Raw genomic sequence first — 27,321 nt, forward strand, 5'->3', positions numbered from 1 at the left:
AATAAAAGAGAGGATACACGCTGCCACCTAAGCTTTGCAAATCTATGTATCTTTGTACCATTGCACCCATATATTTTTCCACATTCGAGGGTTCTTAATTCTGTTTGCATACAGAAGGAAATACAGACAGTATAGCATCACCTGATGCCAGAGGCTGGGGTAGGGCACACGTAAACAGTGTGACAGTAAGCTTTAGTATAGCAAGAGTGATTTTTCTCGCTTCATTCCAAATAATTGACACGAGGCTGTCACTACCTCTTCGTCCTCTAACGTTAGGCCAGGGGTGGACTAGACACTGCAGTGACTTATTTTTATGTACAAAGCGAGGGCTTGTGCTAGCTAGTTCGCACGCTAACTTTAGTAGATATTTTTGTGTGCAGCACCGGGAATATGAATCAGCATTTCGAAGTCTGAAGTCATGGTTCTCAGCTGGAAAAGTTTTGACTGCCTACTCCGGGTAAGGGACAAGTTGCTGCCCCAGCTGGAGGAGTTTCAGTATCTCGGGGTCTTGCTCATGAGTGAGGGGAGAGTGACAGACGTCTGCAGTGATGTGGGTGCTGTACTGATCTTTTGGGGTGAAGAGAGAGCTGAGCGCAAAAGCAAAGCTTCTGAGTTACTGGTTGATCTACGTTCCCACCCTCATCTCTATGGCCATGAGCCCTGGGCAGTGACCGAAAGAATGAGATCCTGGATACAAGCAGCGGAAATGAGCTTTCTCCAAAGGATGGCTTAGCTTTCCCTTAGCGATAGGTTCGATCATCTGGGAGGAACTCAGAGTAGAGCTGCTACTCCTTCACATCAGCCAGTTGAGGTGGTTCACGCATCTGACTAGAATGACTCCAGGCATATTCTGTCGGGAAGAGGCCCCCGGAGCAGAACCATGACACGCTTGAGAGATTATAACTCCAGCCCACCTAGGGGGATGCGCTGGAGAAGGTTGCTGGGGAAAGGGAGATCTGGGTTTCTCAGCTTAGACTGCCACAACCTGGATCTGGATAAGCAGCAGAAAACGGACGGACGGATGGATAATTAAAGACATCTTTGAGTTATTTTCCTTGTCATTTCTTCAGCTTTTGTTCATGTTTTAAACTAGGAGTCTTACAAACAGCTCCTTAAAGTTGCAGATTTAACTCAGAAATCTCACAGAAACAGGCTGTTGTTTTCTTCCCTTAAAAGCCCAGTGAGAACTGCAGGAGAAAAGCACAGAAGATGATTATGGAGATTCACTCACAAATCTGGTTATAATCCTCTCTTATCCTCTTTTGCAGCGTGAGGTTGCAAGGTTTATTTGCCATTAATCTGTCTCCATTTACCTTCCAACAACCGTTTAAAAAGTTGTGACAGGAAGAAAACCACAAGTTGAGTTGGCCAGAGGTCGAAGATAAACCTGCAACTAGAACCTACCTGCCGTAATTCTGGGTTAAAAAAAAAAGTCAACTAAATGTCTAAACACAGCTTAAAATGAAACCAACAGTGCAGCCAGTGGAGCGTAGAGTGGCGTATCCTGGTGCTTGTCAGAGCAGGGACCATTTCAGAACTGTTTTCTGGGTTAGCCTACCGCGATATCTCCGAGGACCAGACCAGCTGCTAGTCACATTCATTTCACTTCCCATTAAAGGTGAAATAAATCAGGAGTCCCCACACAACCTCCTAAGAGACGCAGGACACACATACACGCGCACACACACACACATACATGCACAAAAAGGAAGTTGGACACATGTGGATACACATAAACACACACCACTGCCCGTGCGTTTTGCAAAAAGGTGTCTACATTCAGTATAACCTAGGTCACATGCGTTGAGAATGTCAGAAGGAGAGGAAATGCAGTGGATGTGTGTTTGTGTGAGCGGCCGCGTGTGCGCGCTTGCCTGCGTATGTGTGCCTCTCTGACAGCACAGCGGTGAGAGTGAGTGGGTCTGTGCGAAGGGGGGCTATTTCTGGCGTCTCATTTTTTTTTTTCCTGCTGCCGCAAAGAAACACGATCGGCGTCCGGGAAACGAGAGCTGGCAGCAAGCAATCATCTGCCTGCCACACACAAATACGTGCACGCACACACACACACACACACACACACACACACACACACACACACCAGCAAGCATGCGCACACTCACACACACACACACACACACACACACCAGCAAGTGTGTGCACACACGCACACACACACACACACACACACACACACACACACACACAGACAGCACCTCGCAGCGCTGAGCAACACGCGCCATGGCAACGGAACAGCCGCAATTAGAGGCGAAGAGCCTTTCCCCTCCATCGAGGGAGAGACGGAGAGCAAAATGAAAGGAAGAAAAAGAGCAGGCGAGGGGGAGAGAGAGAGAGAGAGAGACAGGAAGGTGGGGGGGGGCTGGGCAGAGACGAGTGTCAGAGAAACAGGGCTGCACAGGAAGGAGAGAGGGAGAGTGGGAGAGAAAAAGGAGAAGACGATAAAAGAGGTGAAAATGTGGAAGAGTGAGGCCGTGGAGGGGAACGAGGGGCCGAGAGCAATGGAGGAGGAGGAGAAAAGGAGGGAAAAGCGGAGAAGGAGTGAGGCTGAATGAAAAAAGACTACAAAGCAGAGGAGGCAGAGAGAGTAGCGAAGGGATAGAGGAAGAGGAGGAGTAGGAGAGATATCTAAAAAGACAGATTGAGTGACATGAGTGAGACAAACAAAAGAGATTACGTGCGAGAGAAACCAAGATAAGGGGGGGGGGGGGGGGGGGTGAGGCAAGGAGGTTAGATAGAGAGAAGGGAGAGATGGAGAGGCTGGTGGAGGCGTGCGAAGGAGTGGGGGGGTGGGGTGGTAGGCTGTTTCTCCTGTGTGAGCCAGGCTAATGAAAGATGAATGAGGGAGGCAGTGGTGAGAAGGAGAGTGTGGCTGCGGGCGATGCCTGGCTGAGCTGCTGAGCGCGCGTGTCAGGGTTTTGTGTGTGCGGCGTAGTCGAGCAAGTCTCACAAAAGGGATGATGATATTGTGTGCACAATATCAGGACCAAATGGTCAACAACAAAAAACATGCAGATACGCTCCTGCACTCACACTCGCAGGCACATGTAGCCTTAAGTCTCAGTCTGCTACCACCTGTAAGCATGCAGTCAATCATTAGTACTCGCGTAGCGTCTCCGAGCCTCGCTCACTTATTCAGACCTTCCATCTATCATGCTGTCAGTCACTCTTTGAACCCGTCTCCTCTCACCCTCCACATTCCCTGCAAAATCCCTCATTTACTGCCTCTCCCCATCTCCTCCAATATCGCACTCTGCCAGTCTATACCACTTTCCTTCCCTCCATTTCCCTCCTCTTTCTATCAGAGTTCACCCTTTTTTTTGTGTCTGCCTCTAATTGTTGTGCCGAACGTCCTCAGAGCTGTGGGTGAAACGCACTTTAACAGCTTGGACGAGAACTTCCCCAGAGTGGAGGTCGGCCAGACAGAGAAGTCATCCCGAACCCGATTGCACTTCCTCCGCTCTGTGACTGACTGCCTTACTTCTTTTTTTTTTTTCTCTCCCCTCACTCCAGACAAATCACATGCTTCGCAGTGCCCAAACAAGGCTCTCATTCTGCCTGGTGCTGCTGCTGACAGCAAATCGGAACTTTTCTCTGACTAGAAAGTGTAATTCCGTCAAAATTGAACTTTATTTCCAAGATAAATTATAGGTGGGACAAAATCAATTCAACTATGGGACAGTACAGAAGGAGATTTATATATAATTGTAAAAATGTATGCCAAGCTGAGGTGATACTCTACAGCCTTCTTGCACGCTTCAGAAAGCTTTTAGGTTTAAGCCCCTGAAAGTAAATCCAGCTCAAACGTTTCTCTAAAAAAAAAAATCTCAAACAGATGAAAAATTTTACGAGATATTGTCACCATTTATTCAAGGCTAATTATGCCTCGCGATGCTTAGAGTCATGACATCCGTTTACTGGATTCAAATAAGGTAGAATCCACTTGTTGAATCCAGATCCTTCACACATAAAGACACAAATCTTTGTGGTTTTAACTCTCAACAATCTGAATAAAGAAAGCCTTTTCGAGCACTAAACACTCAACACTGAGTTTTCAAGCACTTTCTAAACTCAATGACTAAAATTCAGCTAAAATTAAAAGTTGACCTGTTGATCCGCCGGTTTTTCACTTCTTTATATGTGTGTGGTGGCCTTTGGGGCAGCAAAAACCCAGGACAGGCTTTTCTTTGTACAGTGACAACATGTGATCAGCCACTTCAATGTGCGTTCAGCTCTAATGCTTGGGAACTATCAGAGTATGGCGCACACTATCTTCTTTCTCCTGAGTGTTACGACACCTAGATGAAACCACAGCCTGCATGTGCGTTGAGTGTGTCTGCGTGCATGTGCGCTACAACTGAAAACTAGGAGATAATCTGCTTTGAGCATAAGGTCAAAACGGGTGTAAATGTTAACAGCCACACATGCTTGGTCCACGCACGTGCATTTTGGTCAAAATTTCTGAAATAATGCTGAAACACACAAGCACACCCACACGGTAACAGACAAAGAGGAATACACAGACCCCAGGGACTAAAGCGGCTAACATTCACCAACAGAATAAAACCCAAACAAAGAGACATCCTGTTTCCTGGAACACAACACTGCTCGACGCACTGTGCTGGGAGCCAGTGAACACACACACACACACACACACACACAGAGACACACGAAATCTCTTCAACATGCATCGTCGCATACGTGTTTCCCTGCGCCTGATTCATGTACCTGCGTGTGTCTGTGCGTCCAGTGATGCCACTGGCTGTGCCTCAGAGTGTTTGTGCAAGTGAGCTCGTCCTTGTGCGTGGCTGTGGCTAGAAGTGTGTCCGCGTGTGTAGATGTGTGTGTGTCTGTGTGAGAGAGAGAGAGAGAGAGCGAGAGGAGGGAGGGAGAGCAGATGATAGAGTAGGCTTTAGCTATTCCCTGGAGTGTGAGGCAGCGTTTACGGCACTCACAGAGCAGCCAGAGTGATGAATATTTAAAGACGTGCCTGAAAGAGCAGAGGGAGGGGGAACAGGGATGCGTGTGTATGTGTTTATGTTTGCATGCGCCAGTGTGTGAGGGAGGTTATCCACTGTCTCCTATAGCTTTTGCATGTGTAGACCATATGCATGTGTATTCATGCATGTATATACCTATATGGTCCTGTATGTCTATATATGCCTGCATGACCTATATATGTGTGTAGGAACTTACCCTGTAGGTTTCATTTACGTGTATGCAAAGACATATATGTTATGATTATTTCCACTCCAAAAAAGAATTTTCAACCTTGGTGTGTGTGTCCAGCCTTGATATGTGTGGCCCCTGTGGGTGTGTGTGTGTGTGCGCGCGCACTACACACAGCGCCGTAGGCCAGCTCTCCGTCTCGCTAAATGGGGATGAATAGCGGAGAGTCACTGCTGCTCAATGGGAGACGAATGGCTGTGTGGCTCTCTGTCCCCAGTTGCACACCCATCACTGCCTGAGATGCAAAACGCAAGTGTGCACACGCAGACGTGCACAGTGGGTATGGTCACATAACCACCAAATATTATGTGGGCCACCCAGCTGTGTGTGGCTATCGCACAGGCAATCGGGTTGTTCAAAGAGCATGACGTCCGACGCTACAGACGCATCACATTTGCAGACGTTTATGTTTCTGTGCGTAAACCGGTTAGAGTGAAATGTCAAAATAAATAGAGCATCAGATTAGAGGATCGAAGTATTCACTTTCTTAATATGTTAACTTTCGGTTTAAACCAAGCTAACCCAAACTTCGGTGGCAAATCCCCATAGCCTGTCACATCACTCCTGCACAAACTGCAAATCAAAGCGACCTAAAAAAGACAAGAATGGTAGATTTTTGCCTCTAGATCTGGAAAAAGAACACCACTTATCCGCAAGTTACATCAAGTTCAAAACTTATTTTAGCAAACAGGACAACGCTGCCACTCTCACACTGTAAATTGAAAGTGAAGCGATAGATAAATAAAGAAGGCTTGCAGACAAATAAAGATGAGAGATGGAACCTTGCATACTGCCTTTCAGCATCAGCTCACTTGTTCAAGTAAACAAAATACACCACAAAAGATAGTAGGGGTATACAGTACAAACCACACCAGTCTACGTGCGCACACACACACACGGTGGCACAAACACACATCCATGCATGCTGAATGCAAGATATTCCGAGAAGCGTAGAGGCAAAGAACGGAAGGAAGGGACTGTAGAAAGGGAGGAGAAAGCAGGAGTGAGAAAGAGAGAGGGAGAGCAAGAGCGCATCCTGGGATGCAAAATACCGAATACAGTGAGATAAGAGTTAATGTATCCCCCCCCCCCCAAATCCCTCCCGTTTGGCTCTCTCTTTCTTCCTCCCTCCATCCATCCCTCCCTCCCTCCTCCTCCTCCGCCTCCTCCCCGTTCTCTTTGAGGGATGAATAATAACTGCTGCTCTGAGATTTCCTCCCTCGTTTTTCAAAGCGCAGAACGGAGATGGGGAAGGTCTGCCTGGCCCGGGTTGCGCGTGTGCGCACGCACACAAAAGTACAGACACGCACTGAAGCACACACAGATGCATGCGCACACTGTCTTGTTCTTGCTGCTCGCCTGGAGCAGGGAAATCAGATCTCCTCCAGAGAAAGACGAGTGAGGGGGGGTGGGGGGTGGGGGGGCTAGGCGCTGTAGGGAGCCCATACAAAAAAAAAAAAATCTCCTGCAAGCACCGTATAGGCCTATGCACACACCACGAAACCCACACAGACAGCATTGAGTGAAACCAAGAATAACTAGGAGGATGCGAGCTACCTCCTGGAGCGGCAGGGTGAACTCAAGGTTACAGACACATCACCGGTTCAAGCTCTGCCGCCAGGGCCAATCTAGCCCCGCTGAAGCACCCCTCCACAAGGCGCGTAACCCTGACTGCTCAAAGGCAAGCAGCTTTGAAAACTGGAGCTAGAGCTTCAAGACAAAGCCGTAAAGAAAAAGGGGGGGGTGGGGGGGGGCATTGAATGGTGAGGCCCATTTCTCCCCGTTTGGTGTTAAAAGGGGATCAGGGTGTGTTTAAGGAGAGTAAAAAGTCGGCGCACAAGGTGAGCAGGCTGTCCGGGAGGAGCACTTGCACATCGAGCTGCGACGCGCCACAAAAATCAGCAGCTAGGTTCCGAAGAGAGGGCTTATTTATGCAAACAAGCGTACAAGCGCGCACAGTAGGAATCTAGACAAGCCTTGTAAACAAACACACACCCACACCATAAAGCACACAGGGGAGGCGATGTGAGAAGCAGACTGTGAAAACTCTAGTCGTGCCCAGGCAGTGCTTACACACACACACACACACACACACACACACACACACACACACACACATAGATGCACACAAAGAGCTGAGAGAGACTGAAGTGGGAGAGAGCGAGAGAAAGAAGGAGAAGGAGAAAGGGGAGGAGAAGGAGGAGGGATGAGTGCGAAGGTGCGAGTGTCTGGTGCTACTTTTGTGTTGCCAAATGAGGGCAAGCGAAAGAGTGAGTGTGCGAGAGAGGGAGAGAGCGTGTGAGAGAGATGGATGTGTACGGTGAAATGACGTATAATGACTTGTCCATGCGAGTGTGTGCAAGCGCGGGCGACAAGAAATAGGAGCGCTTTCCCATTTCAATTCGCAACAGCTGGTGTCGAATTAACACATTTACCAGTGTGCATTTGGAACAGATTAAAATTGCGTGTGGCGTGTGACTGTGTGTGTGTGCGTGTGTGTGGCAGCAGATGAGGGCCAAAACAAGAGTGTGTTTGTGTGTGGGAGTGTCTGTGTATTAACGCAATGGATCAGGGCAGGGAGAAATGGCACAGAGAGAGAGAGAGAGAGCGAGCAGCAGAGAGGGGTGCACAGTGAGCGAGGGAGTGAGAAAGAGAGAGCTCTACCCGACGGCTTTAGCTGCTGCCCTGGGCCGTCTCTCTAAGCCCTGTTTAGGAGGCTTTGGAGCTCAGATAGAAATAATCCCCCACTCAGACACACACACACGCTAGGCATGCACACACAAAATAAAAACGCACACACACAAACACATGGGAGCTCTCAAAGGCAGACGCGAAGAAGCGCACACTCCAGTTGAGGCGGACAAACAAGTGCACACGCAGCATGCACGCCGACGCACGCACACACACACACACACACACACACACACACGCGTGCGCAAGAGGGAACAAGCAGAGACAGCACATTCGCCTCAACATGAAACCAACCACCCACCTACACGCACGCACGCACACTCTCATATACAACAAAACACACACTAAGGCTGTCTGCCGTGCGGAAGCAGAGCACAGCGACATCGGCACGACACCGTGACAAACACTTTACACACTCCAGCACTCAGCAGAGGGGAGGGAAGGAAGGAGGGAGAGATGGAGAAAGAGGGGAGGAGGAAGAGGTGGAGGAGGAGGATATGAGCCAGGGGGAGGGTGGGAGGGGAGGAGAGCGAGTGAGTAGGGGAAGTGGGGGAGAGGGAGGGGAGGCTAACAAATTAATAGGAGCCGGAGATATATACAGCCAGCGCTGCTGAACGGGGGAGGAGGAGGAGGAGGAGGACGACGACGAGAGAGCAATTCATTCCCGTTTTCTCCTCGTTCGCTCTCTGGAGAAAGGCAGAGCCGAGCTGAGCGAGAGCGTATTTGCTCAAGAGAGGGGAGCGGGAGAGAGAGGGGGCTTTGTGTCGCTGAGGAGAGGAAAAGTGGAGGAGGAAAAAGGGAGGGAGGGGGTGGAGTGGGGTGACATAAAAACACAGCAGCAGAAAGATGGAGAGCCTGCGTGAGGAAGAGTGAAAATAAGAGGAAAATAACAAAGACTTTTTGAGCATAAAAGAAGGCGAGAGGAAGGGAAAGTGGCATTAAGGGAGGGATTGGGGGGAAAGGGTGGGTTCGGGGTTAGCGCAGGATGCAGTTTGTCATCTTCATCAGCCGACAGCCGGGGCACGGGAGGAAAGGAGTGAAATGGATGGAGAGGTGAATGGGGGAGAAGGGGAAGGGTGAGGAGGGTGGTGAGAAGGGGGGAGGTGATGGGTGATGGGCAGTGTTTGAGCAGAGCCTTTGAAAGACGTTGACCCTGTAATTGACCTGTGTCTCCGCCTACATCGCCGTGGCGACAAGCAGAGCCGCTGCAGCTAATCACTTAGTAACCCTGACCTGTCAATCACATCAGTTTACTGTGTGCGTGCGTGTGTGTGTGTGTGTGCGTGCGTGTGTTGGGGGGGCAGTAGCAAATGAAAGAAGAAGGAGAAGGAGGGAGAGAGAGTGAGGGAAGGAGGAGGAAGGAAAGGAAAGGAAAGGGAGTGATGGAGTAATAACAGCGCTGGAGTTATCATTTACTGGACCACCCGCCTCCTCCCACCAACCCTCAGCCGATGAAGCTCGGGTTTTATAAAAGCCAATAAAACGCTCTATACCTCCATCTCACACACATGCACACACTCTCACATGTACTCACACACCGTCCTTTAGCGTTCGACTGCTACAGAGAGAGAGAGAGAGAGCGCAGTGCTCTCCCAGAGTTCAGATAAGAGAGAGCAAAAGAACGGGAAAGGCATATCAGGGCATGGGGGGGGTGTACAGGAGATAAGATAACAGAGTGAAGCCCCCACGCAAATAAAACAACAAAGTTTTTTGCTGCACAGGTGTGTGTCTGTGTGTGTTACCTGTTGATGAGGGGAAAGATGGACACGAGCAGGTAAACGGAGGGATACCACTTCAACGGCTTGATCTCCTCTGCCAAGGAAACCTAGAGGAGAGAATATTAGCTGCTCACCCATGTAGAGAAACTCAAATGCTCACGTTAACACTCTCGTCTCGTCTGTATATCACACACACGCACACGCAGAGTCTGTGTCTTCACTGGAAGATCAGAGCACAGAGGCGAGAAACAAAGGCCAATTAAAACCTAATAAAATATTAACCTGCTGATAATACGCAATATCCACACAGTTATGAGGAGAAACGGGGATTTCAATTAAACTAGAAGCAAATACTTTGCAGCAACGTGAAGGGGATGAATTCAATATCTCGTGGACAAGCTGAGAGGAAGACAGAGAGATGCAGCAGCAGCTAAAAGTCGAGGAGGGAGAGAGGCCGGTGGTGGAGAGCTTTTACAAGCCGTTATCTAATTCCCGAGAGAGAAGGACTCTTGCGTCCGGAAGAGGCTGAGAAGCGCGGCCCCTGGATTGATTTTCTGCGCTGTGCTGTTTTTTCTCCCCCCCCTCCTCAAGGCTAGGTCGCAGCAGCAGAGCCAGCGCAGAGCCTCTTTCTCTTTCTTTCTCCCTCTCACACACACACACACACTTACACACAGTCGGAGCCAGGAGGCAGTCAGGCCCACGAGCTCTGGTTTCTACCCCCACATGGTGGAAATTAATTACTCGCCAGAAAGACCCTGAGGCAGTCAGGCTCTAACGCAAGCATTTTAAACAATTCAGATGAAAATCCAGTGGTATTTTATCTTATGCGTATATGTGTATGTGTGTGTTCTAGTGTGTGGGGGGGTGCTGAATACAGGAATTAGGAGTTTCACCGTGTGCTAAAGGTTGGCTGCATGTGATCTACTGTACAGAGACCAGTCATATTTCCACATCACTTTCTTTAACAGTATAACCCCAAGGCAAACACCAAGCTTAGCCCGATTAGCATCTATTATCATGGGAAGCCCTGACGTCACTGGCCATGACAAGATCTGCCAATTGCTAACTTATGTGTGTGTGTTTCTGTGTACTCCGAGGAATGCTGCGATGACGAAGAGGAAAAGGGGTAGCCTGAGGGATGCTGCACGGAAAAGGCGATTTGTGGCTGCATGAACATGTGTGTGTATATTTTGGGGGAAAAAATAAATCAAGGGGGGAAAAAAAAAAAAAAAATCTTCAAAGACTGCATGGAGCCAAGTAATCTCAGATCAGATTTCGGTGAGGCGCAGAAACAGGCATTTCAGGAATTTCAGTGAGCCAAAGACAGGGTGCAGCAGGGTTGAGGAGAAGGAGGAAGAGTGTGGGTAAAGTGCCTCTGCTGCCTCGTGTTTTTAATCACAGTCCTCCGGTGTCAGAGGCCCCTGCGCTGCTCGGGAAGCAGAGGGGGGAATGAAACCGTAATTATGTGAAGCGGGCGCAGCGGTCCCGATGTTAATGACACACGCTAGATTACAGACAGTTATCGCAAGCAACCCATCCCCTCCACCATCACCCACAGCACTCACCCGTGCCTGCCGCTCGTTTCCGAAAAAGCTTCCTCTAAAAATAACAGGATCAGGTTTACTGAAGGCACTTCACCATTAAATTCAAGGACTTTTTAAAGGATTTTTTCAAGTGAAATTCAGGTACTAAAAGTGAATAACATAATAGATGGCAAATGTTTCTCTATAAAAAGCTGCACTACAGCTTTTCCAGCAGCAGCAGCAGCAGCAGCATCTGCTGCAGCATTAACACAATGTGATGCAGGATATCAAAATGTTATATATGGCTGTTAACAACTTTTCCAACTTTCAGTCACAACTTTTAAGCCGACATGGCTGAGAAATCCTGAAAGTGCTCCAAAACATTTACAGCTCCGTGGCATCTAAATAAACTTTACTCGACGAGGAAGATGATAAAAACCACCACAGAACCACAAGTACTGTTTAGTTGGGGTGGGAATTCATTTACTAAAATTTCAAAACTTTTACATTAACATGCAAAAAAAAAAAAAAAGAAAAACTGATTTCATCTATCTGTTTTTTTTTTTTAAATGAATTTTTAACTTGGAGATGTCAATCAGTGTCCATTCTTTGAATTATTGTGGTTTACTAATGATGCAAACACACACACTCGCTTGTAATGCATTCATTCGTAAATGATGAAACTTCTGATAAAAAAAAAAACTCGGCGAGGTTTACAAGAAGCTGGCGACTGATTACAAACCACACAGCTTTATCGCCACAGGCTGAAGACAGAAACGTTGCGAGCAGTCACTACAGGGGCAAATTTCACTGGCTGGCTGGCCGGGTTGGACCCCCCCCCACACCCCCAGGCATGTGCGGCTGAGCTGTGGCTGCCCCTCACAGCCGAGAGTTTTGCTGGATGAGGAATTTGGGGCAAAATGTATTATTGCAGCTTGTGCACCAGAAACTCGACGACACAGGGCACGCTTCTGAGAGGCAGTTAAGTTGAGATAAACACTGAAAATGCAACAGTGGAAATTGGAAAGTCAAGTTGTTCATGATTGCATCATTGCTTTGCTTTTTTTGCGCACAGCTGGGATACTCGGTCTGTGTCTTCGGCTTGCTTTTTGCAGGCTGCGTCACATTTCTTGGTCATAATATCTAATGAATTACGAGCAGGCTATACCTCACAACATCTGTGTTTATGGAGCAGAAATAAAAACACCCTCTAAGAGGCCTAGAAGGGCAAAAAGCAGGACTTATATATATGCACTCACTAGATTAGTATGTATGGTGTCAGTGTGTACGCATTACCTTTATTATAAATTTAAATAAGTCAGTTAAATTAGCTCTTTGATTTGATTTGCACCACTGTCCACTTTTTTCCTTTCCTCTTCACTTTTGTTCATCTTACCACCATTAATATGATAAGCACAAGTTATTAAGTAGTGACTTTGGTACGTCAAACTGATAGGGAATCGTTTTAGACAGCCTGCATGTTTAAATAAACATACAGATGTCTGAGGAAGCCTATACAATACACTGCCTTACTAATATTGTGTTCCAGCCATAGTGTTGAGTATCACTGATGATTCTCTAGCAGCTGGGCAGCTGATCCCTAAAAAATTAGGCATATGTGTTTTGTCAAAGTCAAATGTCCTACTTGGAACCCTTAAGAGATAAATTATACTGTCCTTGCAGAATACTCATACTATGTTCTTCTGCTGGCCAAGTATAAAATAAAAAAAATGATGGACAAATTAGAACACACACACCGAGGGGCTACACTCAGTGGTTTGCTCGGCTGTGTATGCAGGTACCCACATGCTTGTATACAGACACACAAGCAGACGCACTGCATTGTTACTCAAGGCGAAGCTTGCGTGGTTCGGTAAACAAACATCTTGAGAAGATAACGAACAAGCGGCTCGCTGTTTGCTCAGCCAGTTTTGTTGCTACCCGACGGGACTCAGCTGCTGTGTGTGCAGTTGTGCAAATGTGTCTAAAGGTGTGCGCACGTACGTGCGTGTGTGTGTGTGAGGGGTGCCTGAAAAACCCTCTTCCAAATATCCTCTTGTTGACCTGTGCTGCTTCAAAACCTTGTGGCGATCGTGTGTGCCCATGCATGAACACAAACAGATCGCTCAAGAAACACACACACACACACACACACACACACACACACACACACACACACACACACATACACACACAGATGGGTCGCAACATGTGACTTACAGCGCTGATAACTGCCAGCACTGGTTATGTACGTCACCACTCCAGCCAGATGCATACGCACATGCACTCAAAGAGAGGGAGGGGGATGATGCTGCGCTGAGTCAGGGAGGGGGAACTCAGACTGGCGAACTCAGGGAACTAAATGTGGGCGCGGGGCATTAGGGGTTTGCGTGTGCACGTGGGTGTGAGTGACAGTAACAGAGAATGTGTGAGGCACAGAAGGCGGGAGATGTGGCGAAGTGAATGGAAATCACCCGAGCCAGCGGTCTTCAGACACCCAGCAGGAATCGCTTTCTCTAGTTTACACCTGCTGCTACACACTCATACACACATGAGCAGGAGCTCACTGGGTTGGCAAGCACAATCTGGGAGGCTGTTGTTGTTGTTTTAAAGCATCGCAGCGCGTGCATAAACTCTCATAAATATTCATGTCCATGAACCTGGCTTGCTGCTTTATTCATACTGGGTATGAGTACAAGCGTGAGAGAGACAGCGAGGGAGGGGGGGGGGGGGGTGAGAAAGACAGAAAGAGAAAGACAGGGAGAAAAAAAAAAGAGAGAGAGAGATCGTGAAGTGAAAGGCAGAGAGAAAAAAACAGATGGAAATGAGCAGAGCAACCGGGAAAGAGAAATATGAGGAAAGAGAGTGTGATAAAAACCACTGCTGACTTATTTACACTCTGTGCTACACATAGCAATTAGCCCACATGAAGGCTGTGTGTGTGTGTGTGTGTGTGTTGCCACACATCCATGCACACATATGACTCTGGGTTACGCCAGTTCAGCATGCAGTAATTATGTCTGCCACTTAGGGGCAGCATCTACATAACCTTAACCCTAACCTGCCCTCCGACACCTCGCCCTGCTGGGCGGAGATGCCAGTGAATGAGGGGAGGAGGGAGTCCTTCCTTGCAGAAGGACTGCAAGGCATTACTGCTATTAGGTTTTTTTTTTTTTTTAACTTCGTATTAGTCATACAGTTTCAACACTACTTGGACAGAGAGGAAAGTAAGGTTTTTTTAGTCTTGCAGGAGAATATGCATCATCTGTAGTCAGTGAACCAGGTAAAAAGAAATGGCAAAAACCTAACAGTCCACTTTCTAATACCAGCATTTTCAAGAAATCTACTTGTGTTCAGTTTTGTTCAAACTGTTATAAAATGTTAAAAAAATCAAAGCAGCAGACATCTGAGGCTTTTAATTCTCAAGTGCAGGTCAAACATCTTGTATCCTTCCATTTTCCATCATGCTACCAGTGACATCTTTTTGATAAAGCCTTCCAACCCTTCGTTCTACATCTTCTATTTGTTGCAATATCATTTCTGTAATATTTCATGTGAACAAATGTGGCAACATTATGGGAAGCTTACAGGCCTGGAAATGTGTGGCATTATCCCCACATTTAAAAAGTGGCTCCATAGTGTAGTGGTTTACACACATAAATTAAGTTATGTCTCCAGTCGCTTTGAGAAGGCTGGCTTTTAAATCTGCCTCCCAGTGCGGCCCTTTGGAACCACTAAACGCCTGTTCAAGAGTCCCACTGTGATCGGAAAAAAAAAAAAAGACTTTTATGAAATAGTTCTGTTCATGCATAACCCAACACTAATGTGTAAAATCAGTGAAGTTCCCCTTCAGGCTGGGCTAGGCTAGGCTAGACTAACCCTCTCCCAAATTAATTTTCTCTTTCTCTGTTCCCTTATTTTTCCTCCTCCCCTTCCTCCCTCCTGTCTGACTTGATTTACACATATCTCCTCCTATTTTTGCCCTCTGTTTAAACACTAAGTTAAACAAACCTTTATGAACATGCACACATTTATGTATACATACACAAGCGCGTGCACAGGAATAGATTCAAGAGGTCAAATTGCTCCCTGCTGTGTTTGACACCTACCCAGCGTGAAGGCAAGAACTAATCCTGCAGACACTCTAATCCTCACACTCTGTGTTTATACGTGTACATGTGTGTGTCTGAGCTAAGAAATTTGATGACCAGTCCATTACCTTGCGCCTCTCTCTCTCCGGGTTGAAAGTTCCCAGCCATGACTGCATCTGTGCAGAAAAGACACAAAATAGGAAGAAAGGGTCAGGGCAGCTACTTGAGGTAAAAAAAAAAAAAACCCGCAGTGATTTCATGATTTTAATCAGATGGTTTTTCCTAGAGAAGGGTGGCATTGTGTTTAGAGGTCAGCGCCTGCAGCGAGAAGCCAGACCAAATATCACACCAGCTATCACGCTAATGCGAAATCCCCCCACCTTCTCACACACCCCGGCAAAATTGCCCAATTCACAACCGAGCGCACAGCTTAAGAGGCAGAAGGGAGCTCTTAAACAGCTCCCAGCATCTCGCAAAAACTGATCAGCTTCAGTGCACACAATTTGACAAAGGAAGAAGAAAACAAGGCAAGGGGAGGTGGCGGCAGAAAAGAGAGAATTTTCTTTAGAAAAAGTGTAAGAAAAAAGAATAGAAAGAAGTGGAGCAAACACGGCAGATAAGAGGCCTCTGGAAAGAACGTGGGAATAGTTTTCGCTCTTCCTCTGTGTCCTCTCTCGGGGGAATGGAGGGAAAATGTCAACAGGCAGGCGCAGGAACACACATGAACACAACCATGCACAAGACTAGAATTGGTGATGGTGGGATAGGAGTGGAGGGGGCTGTAGGAAGCCAGAAGGTTTATGTAACCCAAGACATCAGAGACAAATCTCTGGAGGCCCTGTGTGAGCTTCATACGCATGCACAAAAAGGCAGCATGAACAACATGCACTAACAGCTCTTCTATTCTGCTATTTATTAACTCAATGTTGCCATGGTTTCTCTGTGCTGACGTGATTGTCATTGTAAATCTATGCGTGACCGCGGTGTTTGTGCAGTGTGGGGGGAAAGAAAAAAAAAAAAAAAAATGGACAGCCATTTGGTCATTAGATTGAACTTGTTCCACAGCAGCTCTCTGCTGCCCAGCTGAGCACTGCTATCCATCAAAATCAACAAACACTGATAATAAGTGGCAATATCATTAGGCTTTGGCCAGGTCTCCAGTGTGCATATACCCGGCTTTTTTTTTTTTTTTTGCAGTCGCTCTTAAGCCACGCCACTGAAAGGCAAGCGGTTATGTGAAGTGTTGAGGCATGAGGGCTGGAAGGAAAGGAGTGGGCATGTACAAATTGCATCCGTAAAACAAACACACTCCCAGAGCTCTCTGTGTGGCCCGAAATGACTCATTAGCTTTCAAATCCCTCAAGTTATTATGAGCTCACACAGCCACTCCGTGTTTTTTTTTTTTTTTTTTTCCTCGAAATAATCCGGGTGTAAAGGACTTGAAACCCCCCTCCTCCACCACACCCATCTGTTTCGGGAAAGTGGAAAAACTTCTCCGTCCAGCTAACATCCCACCTCTCCTCACTCAGCCTCCTCGTCTTTATCCTTTTCTCCATAGCGTCGCCACCTACCCTGCTTTCAAAGCTTTTGAAATTCTTTCAAGTGAGACAGCCTGCAGCTGAAAAGAGATAAGGCTTGAGCTCTTCATAAATACGATAGAGAAAGCAAAACGGCAGAGTGAAGGGGGAGACAGACATGGAGGGGGGAAAGGGGGGGGCAGAAAATGAGTGGGAACACAGAAAGAGAGAGTGACAAATGAATGCAAAAAGGGGATTCAGAATAAGGAAGGTGGGAAACAGATACAGAGACAAGAGGCAGAGGGAGTGATAGCTGAATACTGTGAGCTGAATGAGTTATGAGATGCAGGTTGAAAACCAGCGACATTCATTCATTCTCTTTATCACAGGCATGATAAAGAGTGTAGTCTCTTTCCCGCTCCCTGCCTCTCAGCTACCTGCTGTCTGTCTCCGTTGTCGTCTTTCTGCAGCCTGGCTATCTGCAGAATCTCTCTGGCTCCATCGTTCCCTCTGCTGCCCAAGCAATGAATGCTAACATTCAACAGCAACACAATGACTCTGAGTCTGATGAGGCTTTGGCCTCATTCTCCCTTACTGTCATTTTATATTTGATAATTCACATCAAAAACCCCATGCACACACCGTGGCAACGCAAATCTGCTGCCGTGCTTCCAGCGGCGCTACTGCCATGGTGTGCGGTGTTGTCAGATCAGGGGAATGGCAGCTATGTGAACTCCGAGGAATGCTCTCCCTGGGCTCTGACTGCACTGAGCACAATAAGGAGCCGCGCAGAACTACAAGCTAGCATGGTGAGCACATCAACTAAGCGGTAAATGAATTAATCTGATTTCCTGCACAATTTAAAGGCTTAGAGTATGAAATGTTGAAAATAGTAAAATATGCCACAAGAACAGAGAGTCCACAATTGTGTCAGTTTAAACAGGCCAACCATCGGTCCAGAAAGGCAAAATAGACTATTTAGAATCATATAAAAATTTTAAAAAGTAGGAAATCCTCATATTCAAGTAACTGGAGCAAGTAAATTGTTAGAGTAATTAATAAATTAATGCTATTATATTCTATGTTTTGTCCAAGCAACAGTCCCTGTACAGAAGCAGGATGACAATTTACGACATTGCGACTCCAACAGTTTATTCCACTGTAGTCTGTATTTCTCTTCATTAAAGAGCTGCTGGACAGTCAAACAGGCATTAAACGAGCTCCTCTCTTTTCAAATGTGCTGGAAGAAAAAAAACCAAACGCAAACTACAAAATTATAACACAAATTGTCAAATCCCAGTTTAGTTTTGACCTACCTGTGCATGTTTAGTTGAAATGGCCAAAAAAATGCTGGCTTGTTAGCAGTCTGTCTAATTGTCTGAATTCACGCACTTCTGCTAAATGTTTTTAAATCTCCAATAACCAGATTTATCCTTTAAATGACTTTTGATAATCAGGATAGCATCATTTCATAGTGCATAGTGTTTTGGTGGATTTTGTCTTACATTTGTACTTCAGTGAGAACATTTATTCCCCCCGAACACCCACAGAGCAGTCTTCTCCGAGCTTTCACTAATGTTGGCTTTTAAAAGGCTCACAGCGCCTTTACGTTCTGCTAAGTTGTCTTGAAGTAGACGCATATTGAGTACTCACTCTCTTATTGGCCACGCAGATGATCCTGGCGTAGCAGCAGATCATCAGGAAGATGAGGCTGAAAAGAGGCACGTACCATCTGCAAAGCACAGGCAAAAGGAGTCAATAACAAAACTGCAAATGAGAAACGTTATTAAAAGACCATTTTCTGTTGTTTTGTCTGTGGAGGCTGTTCCTTTGGCCTCCTTGATTCAGCAGTAGAAATTTTGACATGAAATCACATGAAAAATCTCAAAAGTAATGATTAATATAATAATAAGTTTCAATAATAACACATGAAAAATAATATGCATGCATATTTATACATGCAAACACAGAGTCAAATACACACTCATATGCACACACATCAGGAGAACAAAAGGCCACAGAGAATGGGCAAAGGATTAAAGGAAATCTGACCTTCTGAAATGAGTTTTCAGCAGTCTTTTAAAACAAACCAGAGAGTCAGCCGGCCTCATGGACTGAGGAAGGCTGTTCCAAAGCTTAGGAGCTATAACCTCAAAAGCGTGATCGCCTCTGGTTTTAAAGTAAGAGCGTGGAACAATTAAGAGACCCTGATCAGAAGATCAGAGAGGCTGGCTACATTGATAAGGTCTCAGCAGCTCTGTTATATATATGCAGGAGCCTGTCCATGTAGGGCTTTTTATCTTATTAATACTATTTTAAAATGAATTCTGAATTTCACTGGAAGCCAGTGAAGGGAAGCAAGATGATGAGGACTGAGAGACACATGTGAAAGGTGAGTTACAATAATCGAGATGGGAGAAAATTAAAGTGTGTACTAGAAGTTCCACATTATTGGGTGTCAGCAAAGGTCTGCTTTTTTTGCGATGTTTCTTAAATGAAGGAAATCAGACTGGGTGAGCTTTGAGATGTGAGATTCAAAATACAATTTTTGCTAAAAAAAAGAAAAAAAAAAAATGACACCAAGGCTCTTAGCAAATGATTTGATATTGGTGGCGAGGGGCCCGATATAATGACAGACCTCCTTAGCGAAGCTCTCAGGGCTGAACACAAGAACCTCAGTTTCTCCAGGGTTAAGAAGGAGGAAATTTGAAGACATCCACTTACAGTGAAGCATTCCTCGAGGTAGGAGAGGCTGTTGAGGGTGTTTGGCTTAACAGAAAATTATAGCTGTGTATCGTCTGCATAGCAAAGAAAGGAAATATCTTTGAAACTGTTTAATAAATGACCCAGGTGTAACATATACAAAGGAAAGAGAATTGGTCCAAAGGTTTGAGCTCTGAAGGACTCCACATATGAGGGGCTCTGATGAAGACGTGTGGTTACTAATATGAATTCTGATAAGATTTCATATAAATGTAAGTAAATGTAAGATTTACTTACATTTCAGAAGTAAGTAAGATGAAAACCATTTTAAAGCAGTGCCAAAGAAACCAACCCAATTCCGTAATCTGTCAACAAGAATGGTATGATCAGTGGTGTAAGGCTGCAGATAAGTCAAGTAAACTAAAATTGAATATTTACCTTCATCTAAGCGCATAAGAATATCACTGGTAATTTTCGGTAATGCTATGTCTCATCCACCTTAAAGGAATTTTACACCTTAGATGAACATAAAGGTCAGCCAGGGTGTTACAGGGCCATTCACACACATTAACCATCAGACCACAGAAATTCATTTAGTGAAATTCTCCTTCTTAATTTGACTTAGTCCAGACCTTAACCAAAGCTTTTTTTCAGCTGATGTGTCACATAAAATCTTTTTTCATTTATTGTTAACATAAAGCTCATTTTGCTCATGACCTGCCCAGAAATCTTTTGTTATAAGTATGAGTGTATTAAACCAACTTACACATTTATAGAAAATAAATGTATGAAATGACAATGCAAAAACATTACGATAAAGTAAAAGGCATCACTTAGAGGAATGAAGCTACAGGAAATGACCACTTCTATGGTCTGATATACTTCTTCCTCAGTATATCAGAGCTCTGCAGTTCAATTTTTAGCTGTCTGGCCAGCAACTTCATTTATTCTCATCCCTTCATTTTCAGCTGCAGCACGGTTCTGTTTTCAGGAAAAAAAAAAAAAAAGGGTCTTCAAGTCCACTGCACACTACTTGCTTAGCACCAAACAATAGGGAACAATAATTAGAGACTTGCTCGTAAACACTTAGGGGCATTCACTAGCTGAGGAGCCAGTGAGTTCTCTTAGGAGATGGAAAAGACCAAGAAAGAACAAATGGGTTGTGAATATTTGACTTACATTCACCAAGCAGTCCGGCACATTACTCTTATAATAATGTTGGCTCCTTACAAGAAGGAATTTAAATAGGCAGCTGTTTGCTAACAAGCTGGTTATATGAACGTACCAGTTGATAGCTTCAAAAAAATTAATATAAAAAAAATAAAGGTGAGGAAATGATGTGTACTTTCTGTACAGCCATTTGAGGTGAGACTGTTTCACTGGCTGACACTAGAACGCATTATTCTAAACAGCTGGTGCGTAAAGGGCACACAGCATGTACACAGACACCAAAGAGTGCAAAAAAACCTGACAAAGCAACTCTGGACCTTACTGCGTATAATTTTACATATTGAGTCAAGAGGTAGCTGAGAACAAAAGATCATTCCAGCAAAGTCATAATACTGGAAATGCATGGCATTCCTACGGGATAAAGGGTTGCCAATCAGGGGTTGGTGTGGGAGAATAATATGTCAGGTATTTCTGAGCGGATGAAAGCGAGCGAGAAAAGCAAGGGAAACGAGGGTGATTGCAGCCTTATGTTATGCAACCTCTTGGGAGGGGACGAAAGCTCTGAAGAGTTTCAGCCTCTCCCTATAATTGTGAAACAGGTCTTTGTCTCACGATAGACAAGTTGCTGGTCACAACTTGTCTTTTCAGCCTAGGTAACCCTGAGCAGTCACAACTGTTGTGTTTGACACCTACCTCATGTCTAAAGGAGTCTCAAGGGCGGGCATGAAATATAACTGGCCAATCCTCCACCCGCTGAAAACTGTGTTATCCTAGCCATGCAAAACACTTATTCAATACGACTTTCTGTCTTGCACCTGCACCTGACACAGGCAAAACACCCACACACAGGCCAATAAGAGTAATTACAGCACTCATGACGCAGGAGAAAAGGGTTCAACTGACTATTAAAACAAAGAGCCCGTCTAAGACCCCTAAATCCATGGACACACACTTACAAAAGATAATGGATAAATGTCAAACAGAGATCCTCAAAGTCCTTGGCATGTGTGCTAAAAGCTGTATATTTTAGAAGTACCTCAGTAAGCAAATTCTGGATTCATCCATCCACCCATTTACCAGTCCAGCCATCCATCTAACCATGCATTTTCTTTGCTTATCCAATTCATGGCCACTGTAGAGCTGGAGCCTATCCCAGCTATCATAGTGTGAGAGGAAGGGTACACCCTGGACAGGCCACAAATCTATCCCAGGACTAACAAAGAAACAGACAATCATTCCCACTCACATTCCCAACTATGGCCAATTTAGAATCACCAATTAACATAACGTCTATGTCTAGAAGGTGGAAGGAAGCCAGACAGAGTACCCAAACAGAACCCATATAGTCACAAAAAGAACATAAACACACACATAGTGGATCACCTGCCTATTTTGTGTTCACCCATGGTTGTTATTTATGCCCGAGGACTGAAGGAAGCTCACTGAGCATTATCAAATTAAACTTTTTATTGGCGTAGGGATCCAATACAGTAGACGTTTGTTTCAATGCAGAATACAGGCGACGGGAAAGGCTCCTTTATGTGCCTTCATGTCTTTTAGGGAACATCGACAGACAAAGGATACCCTCTCTCTTTGAACACTGGTGTGACTGCATGTGCACATGTGCATCCATGCAGGTTCAATAACAGCACGGGACACTGATGAAAGCGTTTCAGGGGAGACCTGTGCGAGCGTCACCTCGGTGTGATTTAATAACCCGCTCTCCGGAATAAACAGCGTCCAATTACGCCAGCGCACGTCCTGTTAATGATGGAAAGACGAGCTGGGGGGTGGGCGGGTTGGTGGAGAGGGGAAAGGAGGGATGGCCTTTTTAACGATAGTGTGGGGGGCTGTGAGGAGGAGAGAATGACGGGCGGCAGCTACAAAGTGCTCTAATTAGCATGATAATGATCTGCCATTAGAGTCCGCTGTGCTCTACAGCTGAGCACTACCCGGAGAGAGAGAGAGAGAGTCAGAGCAAGAGGGAGACGGCGAAAGAAAGAGAAAGAAATAAAAGCAGAGGGAGAGGAGATTCAGAGAGGGCAGAGGATGATAAAAGTGATGAGATGAATAGAGAAGAGGATGCAAAGGTGGATAGATGACTGCGGATTGTGGCTCAGGACCAGAAAGAGCAGAAATAAGAAAGAAGCTCTGGGTGATTAAAAAGCAAGCAGTGGGATAAGGTCGCAGTGAGAATGAAAGAAACGGCAGAAATAGGCTGCACCCGATAGATCGACTAGGGAAGGATGGATAGAAATACAGACAACCACAGTGGGGTTTTCAGAGGACAACAGTGAGCAAGAGTGGATTGCCTGAAAGTGGCAGAAAGAAAGATCATCGCAGATGTGCACAAATTCAATCACTCGGCCTTAGCCTGGCCTTCCCTCCAGTACAGCTCTGAAGTGAAGAATGAGGCTCGGATGAAAGAAGCCTTAATTGAAGTGCCTGCTAGAAGACGAGAGCATGGTAGAGACCCGTCTATGCGGGTTAACGATCAACTGCAGCCGTCAGCGTTGACCTACGAGATCCTAGCACACAGTGAAAGATCACGATCAACCACTTACACAAGGAAGGACAGCCTGTGAGACAGAAAGAGAGGTGGAGACATAGAAAGAATGAAGGAGGAGCAGTGTACGCAGGGTGAAGGCTGGGGCTCACTTCATGCACTAATGGAAAAGCCATAAGGTATCTACAGCCCTGCTAGAGGCTCTGTGAGTGTTTATTTAGGCACAATAGTCCTTTGACTCGAAGGCAATACAGGTGCTATACCTTCTGAATCCACAACTGTGCAAAATAACAGTAAAGGGCAGCATTCTGCATTCAAATGGAGCCTCTTATTCACCCAATGACAATTAAATTAACATCACTCTGTCCCAAGTGGACACTCATATACCTGCAGTAAGCATAACATCACCATATGAATGCTAAAATACTGTTATTTAAAACCAAAAATGTTAGCTCCATGTTAGAACTGGAACAAAAGGTCAAGAGGTCACTCAGTCATGAGATATAGGGGTATGGCTCAAATCCCAGACAAGCCCCCACTCATGTTACATCCTGGTTCATATAGTGCAATATAAAATTGTCAGTGGCACCGCTTTATAAAAATATACATTTTATTTAAATTACTGTATCAGCTAAGCTAAAATTTAGGGGCATGTGTAATAAAAACATAACCAGGAAAGTATGATGACCTAAAGCAGAAAAATGAGGTGCCCATTCCAAGCTAACGCTCACGTCCTTATGCACACCTTCTCAAATTGGTAACTCAGCACAGGCACTATATAAAGGCTTACATTTCCACTGCTATGCAAGTCGGTGCTGCAGAAGGATGTAGCAATCATCTGTGGTGTTAGAATGTATTCTGTTGGAAAATCTGTACAGATTTTTGTATATTTAAATCTGGACCAAAGCGTTGATCTGATAAACAGTCTTAAAACATGCAGCCAAAAGGACCAGGTAACCGTTTGCTTTCATTTGTGAATATAATTTTCAGTTATTTCTCAGCCGTATGTTAGACTGAGGCCCGTGGCACACACCAATGGGGACCTCTAAGAGCGTTGACTCAGCTAAGCTCGAGTGCTTCCAATTGCTGACTCAAGCCCTGAAACTCTGCACCTTCATCACACAGCCCTGTCCTCCGCTTTGCTTTCTCCTTCCTTTTTCATCCCCTTTCACACCCTCCTCCTCCTCCGTCAAACCTTCCCTGCCTCCTCTGTTCTGTCTGTGCGCTTCGCTGAACTCTGATGAAGACACACTACAGGGCGTGGGCAGACACGAGGACAATCTATTTCTCTGACTCTCCTCTCCTTCACATCTTGCAATGCCGATCCTCTTTCCTTCTCCTGCTGAATAATTCCCTGTCTCTGTCCAACTAGACCCCATATGTCTCCCCTCCCACCTTTTCCCCTTTAATACCCCAGCCTCTGCCCTCCCACAAGGTGTCAGCATGCTGTGCATGTTTGAGCGCATGTGTTTTTTCCGTTGACGGGTGCTGCCTTGGCCTCTAATCTCTCGCCTGGTTTGATGTAATTAGGCCTAATGAAGATTCCCTGATCCTCTGAGCGGCTCGTCCCCCTGGGCCACGACAGCGTGGAAAACTAGAAAGAGCCGGGGAGCAGAGGAGCACTGATAAAAGAGACACAGGCTCGTTTAGCACAGCTGATAGCTATGTGCTGTTCTCTATATATGTGTATCTGAGTGTTTGTCTGTGTGAGTCTCCCTGTGTGTGAGTGTGTGTGTGTGTGCGCGCTTATTTGTTTAAAAAGATTGATTCCCTGCTGATGCTGCGAGCAGCAACGCGATTACCTTGGCTCATAGAGAAGTGTTGTTGTGCGTATGTGTGTGTGTGTTTAAGTGTCTGCACCGGGGGATTGGCAGAGCCCTTGCAGACTTAGGGCCAGTTGCAGAAAGCAGTAGACAGGCATAATCCTTCATAGCCGTCCTAAACACTTAAATACACAGTGTAGCAACTCCCCTAAATCTGACAAGGCAGAGGCAGACACGGAAACACACACACACACACACACACACACACACACACACACACACACACACACACACACACACACACACACACACACACACACACACACACACACACGCACTTCTTGGCCTTGCACCAAGAGGGAAAAAAACCCTGCAGGCTCCCCTGACATGCAACCCTTCACATTTCCCCGCAGAGACAGGCCTTCTCCTCCCTCCTCCTCCCCATCTCCCCCAGTGGGGGAAGCTTTGATGGCGGTGCTGAAAGGGTCTACTTACATCCCAAATCTCCAGGCTACGTGATCGTCTGTGATCCAGCTGGGGGAAGAGAGAGAGAGAGAGAGCGATGAGGGGGTTACAAAGGAAAAGGGAGAGCGTGAGCGGAAGAGAGACTTGTGTGACTGCAGAGGGGAGAAGCTGTGCAGCTGTAGCTATTAATAAGCCGAGAGTGGAAAGAGAGAGCCGAGCCCGGAGATTAAGGCTCTGTCCCAATTCTCATTCCACCGCCTCCTCTCCTTGGCCTCTTCCCCTTTTCCTCGCCCGCTTAACTACCCTCCAAACAAATAATGCCTTTCCCATTTACCACAAGAACTGGAGAGCATGAGGAGGTGTTGCACTGTGATCAGATGTGCTGATAATTGCCAATTTTAAGCACATAAACGCTTATAATGGTTGAAGCCAATCTAGAGCTGGAATGAGGCCAGTGCTGTGGCCTTCCTTGAAAGAAAAGACATTTAACGGAAAACACACTGTCACTAGCTGACAAAACAAGAAAAAATGATGCTCCAGCTGGGGCATACTCACCACCAGGCTCCTGCGGGGCCATAGTAACCCTTGAACAGCGGCAGTGAGGCCATGACCAAAGGTACCCCCCATGCCATCAGATGGTAAAACCTGATAAAAGGAACACATTTATTTCATTATGAGCACTGAGGCCGGGAAGGTTTTTCACTAGGAAAAAAAAAAAGCTTATAAATAAATCAATTCTTTTCTTCTTCACTTCATCCCTTTGTTGGCACTCGCACTAGGGTCATTTTTCAGGTGCAGACGAATGTCTATAACAGCCAGACAGCCAATTACTCATGGTAATATAAACCATAATTAGCCTAACTGTTGGGGAAAAGATGATTTTCAGTGGAAAGCCCTGCATCAAAACCACAACCAGGATGCAGATTCTCACTCAGGGGATCTTAGTGAATGGAAAATTTAAGCATAAAACTGACTAAACTGGGCACCTAAAATATGTAAGTGCGCTATAAAAACAGTCTACTTTTAAAGGGAACAGGTTAAGGAGGCTGGAGATCCTCATACAGGCTATCGATGAAAAATGATAACGTGATGGTGACAGCCTTTTGAGAGTGTGTGCGTGTGCCAGACGAGGTGTGTGCGCCAGTGTCTTCGGCATCTGTGTGGGAGTCGATACTTTATAGAGCGTACAGCGTCGCCTGGTCAATAGAGTGGAAGTCCTGCCCTGACTTGTTCCAAGTACGGTCAATCGAGCAGTGGTGACACAGCTGACACGCGCTCAATCCCACTTCAGTTGTGTGACACAGACACACACGCACACACACACATGCACGTAGAGTTTATCACTCTATTTCACTGGGGCACACCGTACACTCCCCTCTCCTCCGACCCTCTTGCTGATGGACAGCCGTGAGTGTGTGGGAGGTGGAGGAAGAAAGAGAAGGCTGCTGGTTTAAATAGAACAGAAAAGTAGGCGGGAGAGAGACATAGTAAATATATGGATCCAGACAGAGTTTGTCTTTAGATCGAACATGAGAAGGAAGTGCGTGAGAAAGACGAAAACAAGCAAGCAAGAGAGCAAGAACAAAAAAAAAAAAAAAAAAAAAAAAAAAAGGAAGACAAGGTGGGAGGAGAGATACAAATGGTGAAATCAGTGCTGCCGGTCCATGGCACGACAACTGGTGCATATGTGGGGGGGCTTGTCAGGAAATCAATGCTGAGAGCCCCCCCCCCCCCACACACACACACACACACACACACACACTCACCAGCATGCACGCTGCAGCGCACACATCACACACTTGCAGTGCTTTGAGAGGGAGATGACGAGGTCCGGAGCTGCACTCAACATGGGCTTAATGAGGCACAGCAGGACTGCTATGCGCTCCGCATTTCACACACCTGCACACACACACCCACACGTGTGCAGCCA

At 46.0% G+C, this 27,321-nt stretch overlaps 1 protein-coding gene across 2 annotated transcripts in view; it reads right to left on the reverse strand.

Annotated features, from left to right (window-relative positions):
• LOC115800918 (cyclic AMP receptor-like protein A) overlaps positions 1-27,321 on the reverse strand; it is a 53,051-nt gene that overhangs the window by 12,704 nt on the left and 13,026 nt on the right. For both annotated transcript variants that reach the window (XM_030758536.1, XM_030758535.1), the window contains 5 exons: positions 25,947-26,036; positions 25,422-25,460; positions 18,438-18,516; positions 15,396-15,443; positions 9,678-9,760 (listed from right to left, as the gene is read on the reverse strand). In XM_030758536.1, coding sequence (XP_030614396.1) covers positions 9,678-9,760; positions 15,396-15,443; positions 18,438-18,516; positions 25,422-25,460; positions 25,947-26,036 — 339 coding nt within the window. The remainder of the gene's footprint in view (positions 1-9,677; positions 9,761-15,395; positions 15,444-18,437; positions 18,517-25,421; positions 25,461-25,946; positions 26,037-27,321) is intronic.

This window comes from Archocentrus centrarchus, chromosome 21, assembly GCF_007364275.1.
Source record: "Archocentrus centrarchus isolate MPI-CPG fArcCen1 chromosome 21, fArcCen1, whole genome shotgun sequence".
NCBI classification, from domain to species: domain Eukaryota; kingdom Metazoa; phylum Chordata; class Actinopteri; order Cichliformes; family Cichlidae; genus Archocentrus; species Archocentrus centrarchus.